Source organism: Delphinus delphis, chromosome 11 (genome assembly GCF_949987515.2).
Source record: "Delphinus delphis chromosome 11, mDelDel1.2, whole genome shotgun sequence".
Classification (NCBI taxonomy): domain Eukaryota; kingdom Metazoa; phylum Chordata; class Mammalia; order Artiodactyla; family Delphinidae; genus Delphinus; species Delphinus delphis.
In genome coordinates, this window is record NC_082693.1 from 85,492,342 (window position 1) to 85,517,378 (window position 25,037).

Below are 25,037 nucleotides of genomic sequence, written 5' to 3' on the forward strand. Positions count from 1 at the left end.
TTGGAATTTATACTCTAAGTCCATGTCTTAGCTCCTCTACTACTCTGTAAATGCCTAGGGCAGGGGCTCATGCAATCCCTAAAAAAAACCTGATGAATGAACGGATGAAGGAAGGGATATGACACTGGCTTCTACAGCCACATTATGTAGTACTTACCCTGTAAATATGACACTAGGGTTCATTTTTGTGTTCTCATGAACCTGTACACAGATAACAAAACCTCAGTTTGTATGAAGGCCTGAGGAATGAATCATGGTCTAACTGGAAACCTCTTTAATGAGGGCCACGGAAGGAAGAAATGGAGTCAAACCACCTCCACTAAGGTGGGTGGTGCTGAGAAGTCTCGTTCAGTGCAACATCATCCAAAGACCTAAGTTCATGGCCCTTTGTGAACAGCAGGAAGTACTATGGTCATATGACCATCAACTGACAAAGTAGATGCTCAATGGGCATTGGTTAAAGAGGGCTGATGAGGCAGTAGGACAGCAAATGCTTTAGAATCATCCCAAAGATTCATGGTGTCAGACAACAACCTGGTCTTTAGGAAGGAACTATAGTTTTCATCAGGATTAAAAAGTCTGCAGGGTGAGATTTTTATTTGGTCTTCTGTCTTGAAATCTGCATACTTTTCATATGAAAAATGAAACATGCCATCCTCGGTCCTCAAAAATGCTGCTGCCACCACCCAACAACGACGGTGTGCTCTGTTCTGACTTCCTAGGCACGGGGGCTACACTGGTGCTAATGCACCCAATGTCTTGTCCTCCCCACTGTGTCCAGGCTGGGAGAGGTGGTGGAGTCCTTGGCCATGGAAGCGAGTGAAACCAGCCAGTATCAAACCCATCCTTTAGGACTTGTGAAGACCCTCCTCTAAACAACCAAGCTCCCCAAGCACTGATCCATCAGGCCTGGAGCAGTTCATCCTTCTGAGATGCTGAGTCCAGGTCCCTCCCTGACTCAGGGTCTCCAACTGAGCAGGAATTACTGCTTCAAAGGCAAGAAATGTCAATCAGGGAGGACAGATGTGAAAGGAGGTATTAATCACAGAGAGCAAAGGAGTACTGGCATTCTCTAACAAAGCAAGGACATCGGCAGGGGCACAGGTGCAACAGGAGAGGGGAGGGTGACAGAGAGTGAGCGAGTATACACGTGTGGACACAGTGCCCATTATGAGGAAGCAGGGGAAGCTCCCAAGGATTTGCTGAGGACTGAAGCCCACAGCTGCACAGTGCTAGTTTCTGGTTTAATCCAGCTTTACTCAGCTGACACAGAAAGATTTTATTGCTCTAGTTAAACACTACCTCTAAAGACACCAAGCTGACCTTAGTGTCCCTATCACTCAACAATAAAATAACCATATGAAGAAGACAGACAGCTGAGCTTAGATGTTTAAAGATCCTCTCTTGTTCTCCTTTTCCCTGAATGAAACTGTATTCTTTTGTAATATATGTATTTTTAAAATGTATTTAAAAAAATAGATGCTCACATGTGGGTTTTTTTAAGTTGCTTTTTTTCTTCTCAACATTTTGCTTCCTCACATTCCTTTCTGTTCCTAGATTGTCAACTGAGAGAAGGTTCCCAGCTGTGTTTCTCACATGCCCAAGTCAACCTAAGTGGGGTCAACCTAAGTGGGGCTAAAGCAGGGCAGGGATGGAGGGTGAGGGCTAGTGCCGCACGGTCAAGGGCCCATCCCAAAACTGGAGCCTCCCTGCAAACAAACGTTCAGTAGCCCACGAAATGGGAGGAAGCAGCCAGATAAATATTCTACAGAGACTTCACCAGGCAATGGCAACATTTCCCCACGCCCCAGATGCCCAGGTGCCAGCAATAACCTCAGCAACGTATCTTTAAAGAACAGCCCAGCTGAGGGTGACCCTTACCACACCGAGCAGCAAAGGATCGTGCGGAGTCCTGGGTTGTAGGCCTAGCTCCACCAACCTGGGAGTCAGCTGCTTCTCAGGAAACTGGACCAGGCCTGGCTTTCATCTGAATCCGACACAAAGGGTCATGCCAGCTCCTCCCCATAGGAGTCTTGAGATCAAAGCCATCATTTCCTGCACGTATAGCCTAGTAAGTCCAACTAATGATGACCCAGCCCCTCTGGAAGCTCTCCAAGTGCTGAATCTCAGAAATTTCTAGGGAGGCTGTGCACCTGTGTTTCTTTCTCTGATGATGCCTCAGTATCTCCTAAGGGCTACATCAGCAGAATGCTATGCTGTTCTCCACAGCTGGCTTAGGTCTGACGCCTCAGGGAAAGGGATCACCCTACCTGTCCGTGGGCAAAGCCTAGCATGGGCTCCATCATGGCCACTCGCTTTCTGTACTGCAGCGCGTTGAGAGCACAGTAGTACTGAAGGGATGAAAGATGCTGTTTCCGCCGGGCAGCTGCCACCTCCTTTACAATTTCAGTCTTCACCTGGTTAAAAGGGGAAAGGAAAACAAACATCAAGTTGTCCAAAGCAAGTGGCAATTCTGTAAGAGCATGCAACTTCAAAACATGTTTGTTTATTCATTAGAACAATTTTTGTGACAAATAAAAAACAGATGAGATTCCACCTCAAGTTTTTAAAAATTCCAAATTAAAAATACCAAATTAATGGCATCTCAGTGTTTGTGAGGCTGCACTGGGGTGAAGACAATACTTTCTGCTGGTAGCACTACAAAGAGCTACAATCCTTTAGGAAAACAATATGGCAGCGTGCATTCGAAGCCGTAACTATTTTGGTTCACTCATAAGATTGTACTCTCAGGAAATCATGGAACAGAAGTAAAAGCTATATGCCTGAAAATATTCGATATTATCTATAGCAGCTAAAAAGCTAGAGAGCATGAGTTAAAAAATCAGAGTCAACATTCAGGGCAAGGAGTTCAAGTGCCCAAGTATATGTGAGTCAGATAACCATATGAGCTATCAAGCTTAAGTTAGAATCATTATGTGATTATCATTTTACAATGGTTCCAAGTTGACATTTAATAAACCAGTTTGAAAAAAGCTAGAACAGAGAAGAAGTCTACTTATGAGATTTGGAATAAATATTTTAAAAATCCAGGGACTTCCCTGGTGGCAGAGTGGTTAAGAATCTGCCTGCCAATGCAGGGGACACAGATTCGATCCCTGGTCCGGGAAGATCCCACATGCCACGGAGCAACTAAGCTCGTGTGCCACAACTACTGAGCCTGTGCCCCAGAGACCGCAAGCCACAACTACTGAGCCTGCGTGCTGCAATTACTGAAGCCTGTACGCCTAAAGCCCATACTCCACAAAAAGAGAAGCCACCACAATGAGAAGCCCATGCACCACAACCAAGAGTAGCCCCTGCTCGCCGCAACTAGAGAAAGCCCATGCGCAGCACCGAAGACCCAACGCAACCAAAAATAAATATATTATTTTTTTAAATCCATGTACAGGAGAAAAAAAAGAATTCATCAGGACACCCTCAATGCCACAAATTCACAATAGGGAAACATAAAAGAAGCTTAAGTAAATGAAGTGAAAAATGGAAGGTAGGTATTCGTACCTTTTCATTCTCCTTTTTTTTAGGAAGCCTGCTATATTTTGCCATTGAGAGGTCATGCTCTAAAAATAAAGAGATATTTTAGCACCTAGATGGGCTGAAAGGCAAGAACATTCATTCAGCATCTCCTCCCACAGACATACTAAACTCACATACCAAGAACAGAGAAGATGCTTACCATTGCTGGCGAGTCCAAAAAGATCCTTTAAAGTGCTTACTTCTGAACAAGAGAAAAGAAACATCTTAAAGCAAAGAAAAATAAAATATGCTAACCTGGAGCTCTGTGCTTTCCCAAGAAAATAAAGGTATGTGCGTGGAAAGGGGAACCTCCGCCAGCACCCTCGGGTCCTGGTGCCTGGGGATGCTTGTTTTAATGAAAGAAATCTGAAGCAATCTAGTATACTGTACTTGCGACAAGCCAACACCAATAAATATTACTCCATGTGGGTGCCACACCCATCATGCACAAAGACGGCTTAACAAAGTCTAAGACCAAAAAAACAAAAAGTTAGTGAGAGCAATGACTGTCCAAGGTTAAAAATTTAAAAACACAGAGATATTTAAAAGGAAGTGACACTTTCTTCGATTCTAAAACAATCCATTTTTACTTTGTCAAACAGAGCAAAGCATTTTTCACATCTTCTACATTGTTTTTCGATCTGTTTCAAAACTGCCTCCAGCTTTTAAATTTCTCTTCACATTTTTCTTACTCTTTCTGATAGGGGGCTGCTTTCTGCCTTTCTCTTCTTTAATTTTTCATTTCTTTCTCATCTTCTACTTCCTGATGGAGCAGTTTTAGAGTTTCTTCCTCATCAATTTTAAATAGCTTCCTAAATAACTCTTGTATTCTCTTCAGATTATGTACTTATATTGGTGGGTAAATGAAAAAGGCAACAAAATGTAAAATAAAACACCACTCCCACTACTGGGCATATACCCCGAGAAAACCATAATTCAAAAAGAGTCTTGGGGCTTCCCTGGTGGCGCAATGGTTGGGAGTCCGCCTGCCGATGCGGGGGACGTGGGTTCGTGCCCCGGTCCGGGAGGATCCCACATGCTGTGGAGCGGCTGGGCCCGTGAGCCATGGCCGCTGAGCCTGTGCTCTGCAACGGGAGGGGCCACAGTGGTGAGAGGCCCACGTACAGCAAAAAAAAAAAAAACCCCCAAAACCCAAAAAAACCCAAAAAGAGTCATGTACCACATGTTCACTGCAGCTCTATTTACAATAGCCAGGACATGGAAGCAACCTAAGTGTCCATCGACACATGAATGGATAAAGATGTGACACATAAATACAATGGAATATTACTCAGCCATAAAAAGAAACGAAATTGAGTTATTTGTAGTGAGTCTGTCATACAGAGTGAAGTTAAGTCAGAAAGAGAAAAACAAATACTGTATGCTAACACATATATATGGAATCTTAAAAAAAAAATGGTTCTGGGTCCTGGCCTAGGGGCAGGCCAGGAATAAAGACGCAGACATAGAGAATGGACTTGAGGACACGGGGAGGGGGAAGGGTAAGCTGGGATGAAGTAAGAGAGTAGCACTGACATATATACACTACCAAATGTAAAATCGATAGCTAGTGGGAAGCAGCTGCATAACACAGGGAGATCAGTTTGGTGATTTGTGACCATCTAGAGGGGTGGGATAGGGAGGGTGGGAGGGAGGGAGACGCAAGAGGGAGGAGATATGGGGATATATGTACATATACAGCTGATTCGCTTTGTTATAACGCAGAAACTAACACACCATTGTAAAGTAATTATACTCCAATAAAGATGTTAAAAAACAAAAGCAAAACAAACAAAAAAAAACACCACTAAGCAGAGGGGATGCCAGATTCTAATTTGGTTCTGATTCTGACTCAGGTATGACCCAAGCCAGATACTTAAAATTTCTGTCTTGGTGTCAGCAGAAAAGTATACCTTGATTAACTTTTTTCATAGATACTAAGAGCTTCTCCTTTTACTACTACTAGATAGTTTTATTTTCTTAAAAAAAAAAAAATCATCATCCTGGGTAAATATTACTGATACTACTAATCCACAAGTTGAGCCCTTTTGGACGAACAAAGGCCACATCATCAACACGACTGGGCATTCTCAATCCTAGGTTCCTATAAACAAACCTGAAAGACATCAATCTGACAATACAAGTCTTAGGGGGTAATTATTTTGTTTCTAAAAGACTTGGAGTTTGTTTCTTAAATGATATCCCCACACATTTCTAATGTTTTCATTTAGAGAAAATCTTTTTTAAAAATGCACACAATGAGGCTTTCAGTTACTACTGGATAATCAGCACATGACTGCATTTAAGTTTGGGTTTTACATGCAATTACAGACGAGTAACACTAAAAAACACTAAAAGCCCTGCTCAATCAAGGTTTCTCTTTATACAAGCTTACATATTATTTATTATTTTTTATTTATCAAGTGTTAGTGCTATCACTCTGCCCTTGGGTAGAGTTTATGCCAGTTCTGCTATTTCCCCCATAGGCTGCAGATGACATGATCACAGGGGATCTCAAAGTGAGGGGAAAAAAAGCTTCATATTTAAGATTTGGCCTTCCATTTACTGCATCTTTTCTGCCTAAAAAGAAAGTTTTAAACTTCCTGTTTTAAAACAGGAAGTACTATACTGAACAACAGATATTTCAGCACTCAGGTTTAGACTTTTTTGGTCAGCAATGTTTTATAATCAGTGTTCTAGAAAATACAATTCTTTATTCTCTATGCAATGAATATTTTCAATGACATAAGAAAGGACTAAAGGACTAGAAAATCTGCATTCCCTTTTGTAATATCAACTAAGTTTTTTCAAGATTATTTATTTATTTATTTTTTTGCGGTACGCGGGCCTCTCACTGTTGTGGCCTCTCCCATTGCGAAGCATAGGCTCCGGACGCGCAGGCTCAGCGGCCATGGCTCACAGGCCCAGCTGCCCCACGGCATGTGGGATCTTCCCGGACCAGGGCACGAACCCGTGTCCCCTGCATCGGCAGGCGGACTCTCAACCACTGCGCCACCAGGGAAGCCCTTATTTATTCTTTATATTTAGTTTTTGACTACCTTGATTTCAAATGATATAAAATTATTCTAAAGTTTTATTTTAGTTGAAGAATCAAAATTAATCCAGAAGATCAACTAGGCTCTCTGAACTAGTCACAGATACTCCCACTCACTAAAATGGAGCTCCATCAGAACAGGGACCCTATCTACCTTGTTCACAGCTGTATCCCCAGAGTCTCGCAGAGATAAAGCATGGTCCCCACTCTGTCCTTTCTTCTCCAAGCCTCCCACTTTACATTCCAAAGTGTTCATGGCTCCTCAAGAACAGCACGCCTTTACAAATGTCCCCTAACCTGTAATATAAGCCTGCCGTCTTTGTCTACTTAGTAAACATTTATTTATCAAAACACAGCTCAGAGATCTTCTTCTCTGGGAAGCCTTCCCTGGCACCTCATCCTCAAAGGGTAATCACGCCTTACTGTGTGCCATTTCTATTCCTTGTACATCTCTGTCCTGCTGCCCTCATCACATAATATTACAGTTGTCTGCTTCCAAGTCTGTTTTCTTATTGGCCTGTGACTTCCTTTAGGTGAGCCAAGAACATAGTGAAGATTTAATAAAAGCTGAAAAAGAGGGCATTTCTCGATGATCCACACAGTTAAACAAATAATTGCAGTAAAAATTACTATTAAATGAATTAATATTCTTAAATTATATGGCACTGAACTCAGTTACTTTACCTGTAAGGTCCTTTTCTCGAAACTGTATAATAGGTAGAACCATTGTGTCTGCCAACTGTTTAGCCAGCTCTGTATGGAGAACATTAAGCTGAAAGAAAGAGAAATCTACTGAAGAAAATTATACCCACTATTACTGACACTGTCTTATTTCACTGAGGGATCACACTGAACACATCCATGTGGTTAAAGAGCTCAGTTACACTTCCTTAGCAAATAAATACCCTTCACAAAGCAGTAAATGACATAAGCTAAGAGGTATTAAAAACTAAATGCAAGTTTCCAGCTGACCGGGGCATCAGTTAAGTTTGCTAAGAGTCTCCGAGCCCACAGTTATTGTTTGTTAACTGTGCAAGATGTGGCTCTGTGCTCTTGATGTGAGCCACACCCACCTAGACAGGGAGAAAGCTCTGATGTGCTGGCAGCACAGGTCAGCACTTTGCCGGGCCTCTGTGTGCTCCCACCTAAGAGGGGGCTGAAGTCACCCCTGAAAGACAGGCCTGCTGGGAACCTACTAACCCTGCAACTACAGACACTGGGGGCCCGGGAATTGCCGTGGAGAAAGAATGTTCCCCGCAGAAATAACTCAGCCAGATTTCAGACATCTGACCTTTCTGAGCACAAGAAAGCTGTATTCAAATGTGCTCCTCCTCACTAGATAATTTTAACAGCCCTTGATTCTTTCTCCCCTTCTACCTCAAGGCCTTAACTAAATCCTGCCTTTGTAAATCGTCTAGGAGAAATAAAAATGATCGCCATCAGCACTACCACTTTTGAGCTCTTTCTGTGTGCCGCCTCTACATGCTTTATACCACTCAGTTCCCACCTACTCTGTTAGACGGCTGTTAGTTATTATCCTCATTTTTACAGGAGGGCAAATAAATCGCCAAATCCAGCGAGCAACTAAGTGACACACCTGGGATTTTAATCCTGGGCTACTGGGATCCAAAATCTATGCTCTTTCCAACACACTGTTGGAAAGAGAGTGTGTCTTTCATGCTCACAAAGCTGCCACAACTTTAAACACGTGGTAGTCAGTAATGAACACAGTGCAAGGCCCAGACTTCCGGATATTGTGAGGGTGCTCTGGGATTCCTGCTGGGTATATAAGGGGAGGTCACCCAGCAGTCATCTTGTGGAGTAAACATTTGGCAAAGTTTTCTTTCGGCAGCGATAGCAGTCACGTGTCCGAATCCCCCTTCTGCACACGGATCTCCCCGCAACAGATCTGGTCCTTCAGGGTTGTGCTTGCACAGGCTGCTCTGACAAGCTTAAAGACTGGCTTCAGGTCAACCATCTGTCGGGCCAGGGAGTGACAGGCCAAGAAGTCAATGCTCTCCCTATCTTTCAATCAAGCCAAAGAATGGCAGCTTTTTCTGAGGGGAACACATGAAGACAGCCATGCCAAAACATGCATTAGGATATAATGTGTTAACTACTTTTCCTGAATAGCTTCAATAAGAAATGTACTGTTTTTTGTTTGTTTTTTTTTACTAACAGTTAATTAGATGAATTGGCTCTGCGCCGAATGCTCTGATATAATTATTTAATTTAACCTTTATAACAGCCTAATTTTGTAAAAAATTGTAAAAAACAGATTTTGTAAAAAATTGTAAAAAAACAAAACTCAGAGAGGTTAAATGGTTTTCTTTCCAGTGGTTATGCACTTCAAGAATGGCAAACTTCCTAGCTACTCTACTACTGCTTCTTAAGGATCAAGTGGTCCATGTCACCAACTTTTTGCCTTGGGGCTCTGAGAGGTAAGGGATGATCACTTCCAAACACAGCACCTTTGCTGAGGAGAGTGCGAAGAGCACAGACCACCTCTTGGCACTTCAGTATCGTCACACAGAAAATGGGCATAACAGCATCTTCCTTGCATGGCTCTTTTGACGATAAAACAAAACATGAATAGGAAACACTCAGAGCAGAGGGCCTGACACATAGTGGGCAATGAAATCCATAATGTCAAAGATTTCCTGTCTCAGATGCACTAAAAGGAAGTAATCTAGAAACCTTGCTTTTGGTACAATCACCAAGGATAAAAAAATCTCTGTATGCCTAGGACATTGAATACCTGAATCTAATGCATTCTATTAAATATAAGCAACACAAATCTCTACTTTTAGTTGGATTTTTCAATTTCTGAGTCAAGTTACTTCTCTTGAAAAATTTTCAACCTGATGCAGGCCCACCTTTTGAGAAAACCACCTCAAAAGCTACTCCACTCTTCCCACCTGAGTTAACTGCTTTCCCTGGCTTAGGTCTTGACATCAAGAGGCTTGTTTAAAAACTCACAGTGTTAAGCTTCCAGGAGGCCATGACACTGCCTTTAAACCACAATTCTAGGCTTCCATCCTTCTGGAATGATTCACCCCCCACTAAAGGAACTGTCATTAGCTAATAGGCAAATGAAAAGATGCTCGACATAGCTAATTGTTAGAGAAATGCAAATCACAACTACAATGAGGTACCACCTCACACCGGTCAGAATGGCCATCATTAAAAAGTCTACAAACACTAAATGCTGGAGAGGGTGTGGAGAAAAGGGAACCCTCCTACACTATTGGTGGGAACGTAAATTGGTGCAGCCACTAAAGAAATCAGTATGGAGGTTCCTTAAAAAACTTAAAAACAGAGTTACCATATGACCTAGAAATCCCAATCCTGGGCATATATCCACAGAAAACTCTAATTCGAAAAGATACATGCACCCCAATGTTCACAGCAGCACTATTTACATGGCCAAGACACGGAAGCAACCTAAGTGTCCATTGACAGATGAATGGATAAAGATGTGGTGTGTATACACACACACACACACACACACACACACACACACACACACACACACACACAAAATGGACTACTACTCAGCCATAAAAAAGAATGAAATAATGCCATCTGCAGCAACATGGATGGACCTGGAGATTATCATATTAAGTGAAGTTAAGTCAGAGAGAGAAAGACAAATATCATATGATATTACTTATACATGGAATCTAAAACATGATACAAATGAACTTATTAACAAAACAGAAACAGACTCACAGACATAGAAAGCAAACTTATAGTTTCCAAAGGGGAAGAGGGGAGGAATAAATTAGGAGTTTGGGATTAGCAGATACAGCCTACTATATATAAAGTAGATAAACAACATGGTCCTACTGTATAGCACAGGGAACTATATTCAATATCGTGTACTAAACTATAACAGAAAAGAATATGAAAAAAAGATACATATATCTGAATCACTTTGCTGTACACCAGAAACTAACATTGTAAATCAACTATATTTCAATAAAAAATTAATTCAAAAAAAAGAATCATCATTCCCACTTATGAAAATACAGCTCTGAGTAAATATCTTAAAGTAGAAATCCTGGTTTAGGGTTTTGACAACTAATCGCATCTCCTGAGCAAATCTCCTCTAGTCAAGAAAACACATAACTTCAGTGGTAGTAGACTACTGCTTCTCCCCCTGGGTTATTCATTCACTGTTAATTAAGAAAAATTCTTCTCCCCACCTTCAAAAAAATTTACTTTCTGCTCCTCTCTAATTCCATTCTCCATTCATCCTCCTCCTCTTCTGGAATAGATATGCATCCATATTATCACACACTTCAAAGAGCCACAGCAGTGGGACAGAGGACAAAGTTCACAAGGAAGTGGACAGTTTGTATCTATATCCCCGGTGCCTAGAATTGCATCTGCTAGATAGCAGGTGGTCAGTAAATGTTTGTTGAATGAATAATGCCTCGGTGAATGGATCTGTTGAATGAATGAACAGGCATCTGGTACAATTTCATATGAACGTTAATTTCTCATTTTATGAACTGAAGATAGCATTACGTTCGTATCAATGATTGCACAGTGAAATGGCACCTGTACATTGCCTTTTTTGCTTATTCTCTATGGTGATATTCTACTGTAGGTACTACACACTCCTTGGAAGGTGAAACAGTTCATACCTACCTAATTTGGCAGAGGGTTCTGCCCAACACCTGTAGCATGAGCTCATGTTTTTTACAATTACGATTTATGTACTTTTTCTATAACAATACCTGCTTTTCACAAATATTCCAAATGTATTATACAATACAGCTACAAAAACAGTTGTAAGAAATCTCTCTTTAGTGGGTTCAATCGCACTCCCCCCAAAGATATGTTTATACCAAACACCATGTGAATATCTGGGAAAAGGGTCTTTGCAGATTCAATAAAAGATCTCAAAAAAAGACCACCCTAGGTTATCCTGGTGGGCCCTAAATCCACTGACAAGAGCTCTTATAAGAAGAAAAGACACAGACAGAAGAGAAAAAACACGAGGGTGGCGTGGGGAGAGAAGGCCATGTGAAGTCAGGGGCAGAGACTGGAGTTATGCTGCCACAAGCCAAGAAACACCCAGAGTCGCCAGATGTTGGAAGAAGCAACGAAGGATTCTCCCCTAGATCTTTGGAGGGAACGTGGCACTGCCAACAACTTGATTTCATACTTCAGGCCTCCAGAACTGTGAGAGAATAAACTTCTATTGTTTTAGGCCACCTACTTGTAATTTTATTACAGCAGCTCTGAGAAACTAATTCTCCCTCTTTAGGAAACTGAATTCTTAGAAGTCTTTCTTTCAGTCTATTGTTCATATATATACCAAAGCCTTTCCCCTCAAACCAGAAACAAATGGAACAGCATACAACCTCTTTTATGAAATGAACCTTGGAAGATAAGGTTGAGATACCTTCTCAGATATTTAAGTAGATATCTAAAAATAAAAAGTGGGCCAAAATAAAGATGAAAGAAAGTTCAAAAAAGAATCAAACAAAATGTTGCCATGTGGCTATCTTACCTCATCCACCACTTTGGAAAAGTAGTGGAGTGTAGAAATTACTTCTTCATCGCCTTTGCCAAGAGCAAAATTCTACCACCAAAGAAGAAAAGCAGCAGGTGTTAACTGAATGCTAGGGAATTCAGCACCATAGCATTACCCCACAATACCCTGCCCTCCACCTCGACTTCCTCTCTTCTCCCAAGAGCACATCATGTCAGAGCGTCTGCGGAGAACTAGAGCTCTCCCCTTGTTCTGCCCCAGCCACACAGTCAACCGCCCTTCCCAGGCTATTCCTTTGTCGGTCAGCACCCTTCTGTTGAGATATAACGGTATCTTTCAGTTTATTTCCTGGAATTCTTAGTGTTGATTCACTTGTATTCCCTCGGAAAATATGAACCCTCAGGGCAGTTGATTACTTCTGTAGGCTAATAAGAATACATCATAAAAACTTTGGGATAATCATCAGAATTTATCAGTGGATAGGAAAAGGCAAGACAAAAGAAAAAATGGAAATTGCCTATGGAAAAAAAGAAAGGAAGGAAGGAAGGTCTCTAAAGGTTGCCTCTAGAGAATTCCTTTATAAGAACTCCGCTTGAGTCCTAAGCACAGCATTATATGCCACATATATATCAAGTTACCTGTTTTTCATATGCCAGCAGTTGCTTAGAAAGCTGTTGAGTAGCCAGGCACATTTCATTCTGTAGGGAGAAGAGAAAAACAAGTAAGATTTGTCCAGTGCATACACAGTCACTGAAAAATGCCACCTCAGAGACTCACTTAAACATAATATGTATGTATCTGTAAAATAATAAAATATTTTGTTCAGAAATTATTTGGAAAACAAGACCAAAACAAATTAAAAGGTTAAAGCTTGCTTTTTCCTCCCCATCATTTATAAACTGACGTTCCTTCTGGTCAGTCAGTAAACAAATGTACTGAACAACTAACATGTGCCAAACCTCCAGCAAAGACGTGGTCCCTGCCCTCATGGGGTTTACAAGACCAGGAGCTTGTTTTATTTTTCATGGGCCTCCTTTGCAAGACCCATCAGAGCCTAATCCTATGTTTTTTGAGCCTTCTTTGCAGATAACTGGTCAGCCTGTTCCCTGACAGGCTGACACTAAAAAATAGTTACAAGCATGAGAACCACAAAGGAAATACTGCGTGCAGTAGGAGGCTCTGACTGGAGGATCTGCATGGTCCTCAAGAAGACCATGGAAGAGATGTTCTAAGCAGACCCCTGGAGAAAGACCAGGAGCTAGCCATGGGGATGAGCTTTCCCCATGGGACAAGGGACAAGCATGTAGTAAAACCACCCTGCCTGTCTGAAGAGCTGTAAAGCAGGGCATAGCTGGAACATGGGGTGCAAGGCGTGGAAATGAGACAAGCCTGGCAACATAGGCAGAGCAAGGGCATGTGGGGCTCCATGGCCCAGTTGCAGACTTTAAGTGCAGTGGGAATTTAAGCAACATTATGACACAGTCAGATTCTACCAAACTTATAGCACTAGGTCAGTAATGATGGATGGTAACACAGAAGCACAGCTACAATGCCTGGGAAGGCCCTTTTTGTGCTGTTTTTCACTGACCAATACTGTCCACTTTCTTCTTCTCATATTTATCCCTCTGATCTCCGGCTACACAGCAGCTGTCTACCACTATCCTCCCATCATCAATACATCCAGCCTAGAAAACGTGTCTTACGTTTCTAAAGCTCAGTTAAGGATTCTTTTCCAGTTCAGGGTGTATTCCTAAGAGAGGGAGGGAGCTACTGGGTCTGACCTGGAGCAGATAAGGGGAGGGCACTGGCCAGCCTTGGCCTCCACTTCCTTTCTAATTCCCCTGGGTTTGCTGTTCCTTAGGGGTAAGGCCTGAACTCTGCTGGAGCTTGTTTTATTTTTCATGGGCCTCCTTTGCAAGACCCATCAGAGCCTAATCCTATGTTTTTTGAGCCTTCTTTGCAGATAACTGGTCAGCCTGTTCCCTGACTTCCTTCATCTGCCCCAAGAAACAGCCATCAGTAGACCCTGAAACGTGGTGCTCTCTCTTCTCCCCCAGAATAAAGTCAGGCAAACATAATGATAATTCCTGGCTTTGGCACCCTACTGGGGTGCCACCACTTTGAAAACTAACCAGAGCTGGCAGTCACAAAGCCAAGAGGAGGGCAAACAAACAAGTCCAGAAGTACTATGTCCTGGATCTAGACAAGAGCATGCAACCATTACCTAGCACAGAGCAGGCACTCCACAAATGTTTGATGAATGAAGGAACAAACAAGGTTAGAAGATTCATATAAATTTCAAGTTTTTAAACAATACCTGGAATCATAGTGTGAGGGGAGAAATACTTCTTAACCCTGTAAGGCAACATCACAAATGGTGGGAGATAAAATACAGAGTGGACCGGCATAAAGCAGTCAGCCAGGAAACAGCCAGTTGACCATCTTTAGCAGTGCTGTTTTGAAGATCAGGGCGCATGGGAACAAGGGTCTTAGCCCATTCACTGAGCTGCTACCCTGCTGTATCAGAAAATCCCCATCTCCTCTTCTCTGAGTTCGCAGCAGTGCGTTTAAGATGGATTTGTTCAAGTTACCTTGGCATCTGCCTCCCCAAGCAGCCCCATGTAGACTATGATTTGCAGACCCACAGAATCATCCTAACAACAGCAGCTAACATTTACACAGCACTTAATTCATGCCAGATACCAACTAACTGCAATCCAGGCATTATGTCATTTAATTCTGACAACCCTGTCAGGCATGTTCTAATTAGTAACTCAATTTTACAGAAGAAATGGAGGCACAGAGATGTTAGGCCACCTGCCCAAGGTCACACAGCTAGTTAGTAGCAGGGCTGGGATGTGAATTCATGTCTGTCTAAAATCCACACTCTTAAACACTACTCTCTAAGATCCCAAGTCCTGCTAAGAGAAAAGACCTGAGAAGGCCATTGCCTTAGGCTAGAGTTGACAAACTTCTCCTGTAAAAGGCTAGATAGCAATTATTTTTGGCTTATGGGATATACAGTCTCTGTCACAACACAAGAGCAGCCATAAATAATTCATGAACAAATGAGTATGGCTTCGTTCCAATAAAACTTTATTTACAAAAATAAGAGGCCAGTCCAAGAGCTGTAAAGTACTGATCCTGCTTTAGACAGTAACTGTCTCAAAAGAGCTGTCCTCTGCCACAGCTCCCTCAGGAGGCTCTCCATGAAGCTACAATCCTTCAGATTCAAGAAGGATTGAATTCTACTCTTCTACTCTTCTAGTTTCTACTCTTCTAGTCCATTCTTTTCTTTATTTTAGCTAAGTCTAAAATATTACTCCCCCATATCTGTATTCTTTAGAGACCGGTCAACAGATACGATAACCGCCCTCCGTGCTTTCATAACAAGCAAGTGCCACAGGCTACTTGAATTCTTCTCTCCTTTAGAAGGTACTGGCAAGCACCCCACGTGTAGTGGACACACCTGCCAGGGAGCTGCTGGCATCCGACTGTGCCCAGGTCAATGGGGGGCACTCGTGTGCCATGCGCACAACTCCACTGAGGCCAGGAAGAAGGGGCACAGCACACAACAGACAACTGCTCCCAAAATTCCTGTGTACAGTGGACTCTGCCGGGTCTCCCCTAGAAATACTTTCTGAAAGTGCTATGTACTTCAGATGTGTGTGATTTCAGGCAGCAAGATTCTGTTCTACCAGCATGATTCCACTGGGTACAAACAATACATGTACAAAATGGCCTGTCATCTGCCCTGAAAAGAAATGAACCTCTCCTATACAGAGCACTTGACATGAAAAGTCTTTTAAACTAGACCAACTTTAATCTTACTCACTGTAAGATTCTACTGTACACAAAGGTTTTATGAAATGCTTTACCTAATTAATACACACCCTGTGAGGTAAGCCTGCTTAATTATCTCTTCAATAAGACTTGCAAAACTGGAACTTGCGTGAAGAGTAAATATTAGCAGTAACAATAATAAAGATAGCTGCTAACATTTACTGAGTCTTTTTTAGGACCTGACATTGCTGTTAAGCACTTTTTATATATTATTACATTTAATTCTTACAAGGCACTTATGAGGCAGGGTATATTCTTACCCTCATTTTACAAATGAGGAGAAAAAGGTTCAGAAAGGATAATACCTTTCTATAATTACACAACTAGTAACTGGCAAGGCAACGATTCAACTCAGATCTGTCAGACTCAAAATCTAAAGTCCAAGTGCTTAACACCATACTATTCTGATCTGAAGTCCAAAACTGTATTTAATAGTACTGTACTCAGTGAGCAGGCCTCACAGGCGCTACAGATACCAGCATAAATCCCATACTTTTCTAGCTGTAGTCCAGCAAAAGTGGTGGCGTAAAATGTAGATTCTAAATGGAGTTCTGCGAGTAAGAGTCCGACACCCTGGAAAAGCTCTCTGGTTACTATCTATGCTATTGGGTACCTCACAGGAAGCCTTAAGAGATGACCTGACGAAGGGTTTACCGACAGAATATCCTATGTTCATCAGAGCTTCCCAAGGCTGGCGCCAAGGCAGAAAGACCAGTGGTTAACAAACCCGGAAGGAAAACTGAGCTCTGGGCAAAGGAATGTTTACCTTATGGTGGCACAGAGCGCTCGCTAACTGCAACTGTCACCTGAAACTACCCAAAGGCCTCTGGGCAGGAATGGAGAGGCCAGGAGCAGGGGTAGAGGAAATCCACTAGAGTCCGAGTCACAGTGTAGGCACTGCTTTGATCTAGGCTAAACAACTGGCCAGAAATGTTACCTAAAGCCAAGTGGCTGAGAGTCTGATTCATCACAGCACTACCCCAAAGCTGGGGTCAGGGGGTCGCACTGGATCAGGAGCCCCGGCGGGGGGGGGGGGGGGGGGGGCTGTGCACAGAGGGAGTGGCGAGGAATGTAGCAAGGACAGAGGCTGGAGAGCTGTGTTTGGGGCAGGCCGTGTGGGGATGCTTGCTGAGGACTCTGACATTATTCTGCCAGCACCAGGGAAGCCCCAAGGAACTTTGGCAGAAGAATGACAAGGTCAGATGTGAGCAGAAGAAAAATCATGAATGGCTGTGGTGGAAAAAGAGGATGACGTGAGGGTCAGGAGACCACCTGAAGTCGAGTGAGAGAGAAAGAAGGCTGAGCCCAAGCCAGAAAGTAGCAGAGATATGCCTGGTATCGCTGAGGCAAAAACAACAGGCTAGAGTGAATGAGGAAGGAGGGGGAGTCCAAGACGAATGGACCCTAGACTGGATGACCCATGATGGCAGTGCACCAAGCTAAGGTGCTGACAACGGGACACAGATCTGGGAGGGACAATAAATCGCACAGAGGGGGTGTGCCGACGGTCTGGTCGAGGTGGCCCGGATGCAGTCTTTCATTTAACACCTATTTATCAAACACTGAGCGGGGCCACGGAAGGTGCTGGCCATTGGAGACAAAGACAATCTGCTCTCAGAGCTCACAGTGCACAGGGAGGAAAGAAAATCCCCCACTGTCCCTCAGTGCTCTGACCAACAAGAGTGCAGGGCATCTGGGCACACGGGTGAAGGGTGCTTTCGTCCGAAGGGAGAAAAGGAAGAAAGAAAAGGTGTCAGACACCTTGGACCTGAGGTCAGTCTTAAAAGCCATTTGCTGGGAAGGCCATTTGCCAGGGCAAGGGGTCCATGTGGAGTCCTGGAAGCAGGAAGGGCATAGCTAAGTCTCGAGATGTGCAGAGGGCCTGGCACATTCTGGAACAGCCAAAGACGAAGCTAGAGGAGTAGGCTGAAACTCAGCTCATGAAGAGCTTTGCGTGCCTTGATGAGGAGTTTTTACCTCTGCCTGTGGTTACAGGGAGCCACAGAAGCAGGTGAAGACAGGGAGGGAAGGGAGGTTTGCATGTGGCAGCTCGAGAGTAAAGGATGGACTGAAGGGGAAAACAAGCCCCTGACGACAGGAAGACTGCTTAGGACGGTGCTGCAATAGCCCAGGTAAGAGCTGAAAACTCACTCTCCACAGTGACAATAGGCAAAAGTCGTTTGGAATAAGGACCTAGAGACGAGGGCTAGAAATAGATTCTGAATGGCCAGGCTTTGCTGAAGAAGTGACCTTGCCCAGGAAACGAGTACAGACTAACCAGAGAAGGACTCCTGTGGAATTTTGGAGAACACCAAGACTTAAGGGGCAGGCAGCATAAGGGCGCCAGGAAAGGAGAAAAATCAAGAATGGTGGGCAGAGACTCGGGACAGACACTGTCACAGGAACCAAAGAAGGACAGTTTCGAGGGGGTCATTGTTAATAGCATCCGGTGCTACCTGTGATGGAGGGTGGAGAGAGGCTATGAACCAGGCATTAAGCAGCCTGTGCTGCCAGTGGGGGATCGAGCCCAGACTGAGATACCTGAGGAGCAAATATCAACTACACAGTGAGGAAGTGAGCAATGTACAGACTGCTCCTTCAGGAAGGTCAAGATCAGAGGACCAAGCTTCTATTTAACCCAACTAGCAGTCCCAGGGTACAGTGCTATCATAACTACTATTATTCTAAGGCTTAGAAGGTGGTTACGTTAACAGTGAGCACTTCGTGCCAGGGACTGATCTTATACTTTACAGGTATTAGTTCTAATAACAACCTATGAGGTGGGTATTATTATGGCCTGTTTAACCAACAAGGAAACTCAGGCAATCACGTGACTTGCCCAAGGTCACACAGCAAGTGGCCAAGTCAAGACTGGAACTCAGATCTGATGCATCTAAGGTCACATACTTAACCTCATACCTAATGAATGAGCCTGGCCCAGAATAATCTTCCATACTAATCTGAAAGCCTTCAATGACAGAATGAGGGAAGGCTGTAGATCCCACATGCAAATCAAGTGCAAAAACTCAGGTCTCTGAAGGTGCTTCCAGAAACCACTCAGGGGCTCTCTACTCCCAAATGCCTTAAGCTACACACATATTTCTCTGTCCCTGTCACAGAAACCTCAATTTGACTGTTTTTGAGAGCTGTTAAAATGCACTGATTGAAACCATTATGGATAAAAACCAATTAAACAAGGGAAGTTACTCTGGGATACAAAAAGGAGCTGGCTCCCACCCATAACACACTACAAAGCTGTTAGGCTGATAAGTGTGGGTGTTCTATGGTGACAAGAACAACCTTTGAAGACTCCCACTTCCTTAGCCTCTGCTGCCATTTCTAGAGACCAGTATGTCAAAAGAGTACAGCAAAGGGGTTCAGAGTGACAGTGGAGGTTTTGGAGTCAAAGACCTGAGTTCAAATTCTGTTCCTGCCACTCATCAGCTGTGTGACCACAGGCGAGTTACATAACCTCTCTTATATAATAATACCTCTCCTTTATTGTGAAAGCTAAATGAGATTATGCACAGGTGGTGCCTTGCCTAGTGTGTGGTATGTTTATGTGCCTAATAATATTTTTATTATTAAAATATACAGTTCTGATCCTGTCTGCCTCCCAAATCCTTCTCTCTCCCCTATCACAAGCTCACACTCCTGGATGCCCACTACTCTGTTTCCCAAGAGGAACATTAACTTATTTAGCTTGATATCTATATATATTATCATTTCTAAAGAAAAATATTTTCTTCTTTATAATACCAAATTTATGCATATCTTCCCTTCAAGGTATTTTACTCCTATCCCCTCCCACGGTCTCACCCCAGTTTGAAAAGATACTACTCCCAACTCCAATGCGGGCTTTTACATTTCAGGATCAGGAGTTCTGCACTCCCAAAGGTCTGGTTCAGAGCAGCTGCAGAGATGAGACTGTGTTTGTGTAAGCCTGCTTTGCTGAAAGGAAGTGAGAGAGCCTGAACCACGGTTCTCACTTCGAAAAATTCCATCCAAAATGTACTTAAAAAAAAATCAACAAAACAAACAAAAAATTCCATCCAGACTGAAGGCACCAACTACAGAGGCTTGTCATCTTTTGGAGGAGAAAGACAGGTTCCAGGAGATGCCAGGTTTCACTAGTACTGCTAGGAACATCATTTGACCTTCCTGTTCTTCTCAGACAATACAATGTCTGAGAGGAGAAGTAAGAAATTTACGTAAGTAAATTTCATTGTAAAACCCTAAAAAATCCATTTCGAAAAGATTTTTTAAAATTTTAACCTCTCTAGGAAAGAAACAAAATCACGGTAGATATACAGAATCAAAACAAGTATACCAAATGTATTAAATGCAAAATTTGAATAAGTACTGAATAAGTATACCCATGCATCTATTCAGACACTATAGAAGTTTTAAATTTAGTCAATAGTTTGAAAGATAGCAGAGCTTTCTAAGTAACCCGTCTCTTGCTGCATGAGAAGTGTGTACGGCTTCCTTCATTCAGATGACCCATGATGGAGTACTCAGTTCCCCCATGTGCAAAGGCACATCTGACAATTAGGAGACCAGATGTGACCAGAGACTGCTGTAAAATGCTGAAAACAGCTTATAGCCTATAGCTTCATTCTACTGCTTAAGCCAAATAAAATTTAAAATCTCCCCCAAACTAGCCAAAATCAGCAAAACTGTTTGTTCACAGAACTTTCCTCTAGTTCTTTTTACTCTTCCTCTTTCTAAAACTAAGGTCCAAATAGTATTCACTATATCAGAATCCAGAAACTTACCATGTGGCCTGATTTTAAGTATCTTTTATGAACATTTATCATTTATCAGTAGCATAAATCTGGTTTAAAAAATATAATAATGAAAAACAACATCTTACTAAGTGCCTCTGTTTTTAAAAATGAAATTATAAAACTCTATTAGTGCAATTTAACACAACTAGGTGTAAAATATTTAAGGAAGAATGTTAAATAAAAGCAGGTAAACATAACTTTGGGGGAAAAAGTTGAATGAAAACATTGGTAACTCTTTTCTTTCTTTCTTTCTCTTTCTTCCCACCCTCATACATATAAACAAACTGATCAAAGAGGAGTTAGAAAGTTTTCTTTTTAATTTAATTGAAAAGAAACAAAACAAAACATGTTCAAATGAACCTGAAAAACAACTGACCCTGACCCAGCCGACCTGAATGCCACTGACCACTGCTTGTATCTGTCACTGAGTGGGCAGCACTAGCCAGACGTTCTTGCTAGCTTCTGCTGCAGGAAATGCCGAGGCAGAAGGAAGGGCTTCTGCCAGTAACCCATGTGATGATCATGTGATGTGAAGTAAAAGCTGGTTACAGCTTCTTGGAATGCAAGACCCACTTAATTTTGGCAAAATGCAGTTTTCTGGCTCAAAAGAAAAAAACGCATAAGAGAGCATCTGGACATCTCCAAGTAAATGATTCTGACAGACATGGAAAGGCAGAACAGAGACTCTTGGGAGTGGTGGAGTCACAGTCCGTAAGTCTTGGGACTCTTAAACATGAGAAAAATCATTTAATAACAATATTCAAACTACTAAAGAGCAGGTATAAGCTCAGTAAAAAATTTTCTGTTCTCTTAAATTTTGAATCGTTAGGGAAAAATACAAAAACATGTAATAGAAATAAATAGGGCTTTAAAAAATCGACAAAGTATGTCCCAGTATTTAAATGTTTTACCTAAACAAACGAGCAAAATCACAAATGTGCACATGATTCTTTTGGTCGTTAAAATTAGTTCCAATTAATCAAGTTACACTTCTATAATACAGTAGTTTGCAAATATCTATCTCCAGCCTGAACTCTGGACCTGAACTTTCAACAAGATCTCTTTCCCCACTCTTATGCCCCATGGACACCTCAAAATCAGCCTCTCAAGAAAGAATTAAGGGGAATTCCCTGGCGGTTCAGTGATTAGGACTCTGCACTTTCACTGCCAAGGGCCCAGGTTCAATCCCTGGTCAGGGAACTAAGATCCTGCAAGCCATGGTGCGACCAAAAAAAAGGAAAGAATTAAGATTGACATCCCTGCCATTCCTGCCACTGCCATACACACACACACACCCTGCTCCTCTTCCTGTATTCTCCCAACTATGCACCCTGTTATTGAAGTCAAAGACGTGGGCATCATTCTTGATTCATCCTTCACCCATCCAACCCCTTCACATAGAATCAGTCACCAATCCACTTCTTCCCAATTCCACTGCCGCTTCCCTAGCTCAGGCTACCACCCTTATGCTTAGTAGTTAATTGTTTGGGCTTTGGCTTCAGGTTGACTTGCTCTACCATGTATTAATGGGGTGGAATTAGAAAGTCCTTCATCATCAGAATCCTTAAATCTCCTGACCTATAAAATGAAGATATAGTAACAACAGCCACCTCAGAGTTGTTAGGGAATTGAAGTGAACTGATTACATGTAAAAGCCCCTGAAACTGCACCTGGAACCTATGAAGTATTCAATAAGTCTCAACTATCATAATCATCCTCCTTTTGGGTGCCCAGCACAATTCCTCCAGGTTAGGTGACCCTTCTCTCCTAGCACCTCTAACACTCTTTGGTAATTATTTTTGTCTGTCTCCCAACCCAGTTGTAAGCTCCCTAATGGCAAGAGCTGAGTTTTTTCCCCATATAGGATATGAATGAATGATTAATAAAACCATGATAATAATAAATGATTATATATGAATATTAAGAGCTATGTAAAATAAATGAGTATACATGATTATTGATATATTATATTATTATTATATACTGAATGTGGTATTTATTTAGAGATCGTCAATGAGAAAAAGGAACATATTAACAGATACAGGCTTAAGTCAGCAAGGAATCAATAATGAAAAGTATCGGTTGCCATAATATTTTGATGTGTAACATAACAAATTTTATTTTTAAGTAACTCACAAGTTTTCTCTTAGAAAGTAACATACATGGGCATTTCTTGATCTTAAAAAGATCCACTTTTGCTACTCAGCAATTTATTTTCCATGGTTTTGCAAGGCAGAGATATTTGTTCCTCAAAACAAAGAAGCCACCCAACAGTTCCAGAACTGTGACTCAAGTCTTTTCAGAGGAAGCCCTTGAAAAAACATCTCTACTCGCCTGCACTGACATCTAAGACTGACCATTTATGAGAAAGACAAAGAGCCATGCCTTAGAATACTGAACCCACTCATTCACAAGTAGGAAGAGGAGACTCAAATGTTTCCCTTTGGAGTAGAATTTTTTAAAAATTAAAAAGCAGTTATGTGGTACCTTTCTACTGGGTCTACTAGTTACAGAAAAATTACCCTATTTCTTAACCTGTGAAAATGAACTGTCCTCAGTTTTTTGAGGTGAACAGAAAGAAAAACAATTGTGATTTTATTTCAAAAGTTTAAATGGTGGTGTTCTGACTCAAATCTCTCAACCTCCTGAGAGAAGTTCAAGGTGGGCAGAGGGCTCCCACTCTGTTCCTCTCCAGGTGAGGGGGCAGGAGGATACCTGGGCTCCATAGACGCGTTGCATCGCCTGGAGCAGCTGGTTGGTATAATCCGTGAGAGTGCCAGCATCTTCTTCAAATACACTCAGTAAAGAGCGAGTCTGCAAGAAAAGAGGTCAATTTTATTTCTAAGTGGAGAAGTTACAATGGAGGTAAAACAAACACACGCACACAGAGATATGGGGAGGGAAGATGTCTGTTGTCTGGCTTTACTTTTTTATTGCTAATACTAATATAAGCTGATTCCTAGAGCTTTAATTCAGAACTTCTTTTCTAATCCTTTAGACTACATTGCGAGGGCAAACTGAATACAGTTTGAGTACTGGGGCCAGGGAAAGAAAGCCAATTTTTAAAGGGTTAAGAAGACTCAAGGGCTATTATGTGTCTTGACGTTAGCCTCTACCTAAGTACCAGTAAAGTCCATCCAATAAAATAAGTGTTAAAAAGGGCAGTCTCTCCCTTCAAGCCCATAAACTGTACTCAATGTCTGGCCTGTCTGTATACCTGGGGTGTGGTCACCCAGCACTGCATCATCACAGCAGTTAACCATCTGTCCGGTTTTCTGCAATCCTGGAAGTCTTGCAGGGGTGTGTCATTCTTTCCACTTAAGATACTACAGTCAGGCTCCATGTCTTTCGTCATATTCTATTCAACCAATTTTCAAACTCATGACCAGGAAATTTCATGTACCATGGGCCCACCAGTGGAAGCTCTGGGCACAAAACTCAAATAGCAACTTAAGAATGCTAGCTCAATTCCTTTGGGAAGACTACTCAGTGCTTCGAGAGCAGCTGAGCAATGTCTTAGATGAAAGGTATTTCCTCTCATTTTCATGCGTAGTGCCTGATACTCTGAGCACTAAAGAAATATTTATATATTGGACGGTGCCTAAAGAAGTATCAAGGGACCACATAAGAGACCATATCTATTCAAGGGACTTTTGTTAATGTGTCCAGCACAGTGGGAATTTAAAATACTACATTAGTGATAACGGGATCTACATTTCAGAAAATAACCCATTAGGCATAGAATGGAGAGTAAGCTATAGAAATGTCTTTAATGAGATGATACCAAAGGCACCTTACAAAGAACAATCCATTAAGGTTCGTTATTTTCCTGCAAATGAATTTCAATTCCTTCTTTCTTTTTCTAACCTATCTCAGGTAAGAGAATAATAACTGACCCAAAAGCACCCCCATAAACTGGAAGAGGAACCCCGACGTTTGAATCATTCTACCTTTGATTTTGTTGACAAACTCTGGTGGACTTCACAGTAGTACATGCTTATCCTGGTTTTGCCCGAGGTCTTTAAGGCTAAAAATACCTGCTCTCAGACCAATGTACTCTCTTCAGTACCAATTCTTATCAACAGAAGGATCAGAACAAACAAAACAAAAATCATGGATGTGACCCACTGGATCTCATAACCCATTAATGGATGTCAATGAGTAGGTGAAAAACATTGGTTTAGAATTCTTTATTACATCTCTTTAAAATACACTACTTGAAAAACAAAGATTGTTAAAAGACGTTTTGAGAACCTACAGTGATTGGTCTATCACTCTACATTCATTCATGTATATACTTCTGCCTTCA

The 25,037-nt window shown here is 42.1% G+C and overlaps 1 protein-coding gene across 1 annotated transcript in view; it reads right to left on the minus strand.

Annotated features, from left to right (window-relative positions):
• Nucleotides 1-25,037, minus strand: part of APPL2 (adaptor protein, phosphotyrosine interacting with PH domain and leucine zipper 2) — a 53,002-nt gene that overhangs the window by 22,748 nt on the left and 5,217 nt on the right. Inside the window, exons 2-8 of the mRNA XM_060025528.1 lie at nt 23,444-23,542; nt 12,734-12,793; nt 12,114-12,185; nt 7,274-7,361; nt 3,695-3,736; nt 3,520-3,578; nt 2,271-2,417 (exon numbers count right to left, since the gene is read on the minus strand). Of these exons, the coding sequence (XP_059881511.1) occupies nt 2,271-2,417; nt 3,520-3,578; nt 3,695-3,736; nt 7,274-7,361; nt 12,114-12,185; nt 12,734-12,793; nt 23,444-23,542 (567 nt within the window). The remainder of the gene's footprint in view (nt 1-2,270; nt 2,418-3,519; nt 3,579-3,694; nt 3,737-7,273; nt 7,362-12,113; nt 12,186-12,733; nt 12,794-23,443; nt 23,543-25,037) is intronic.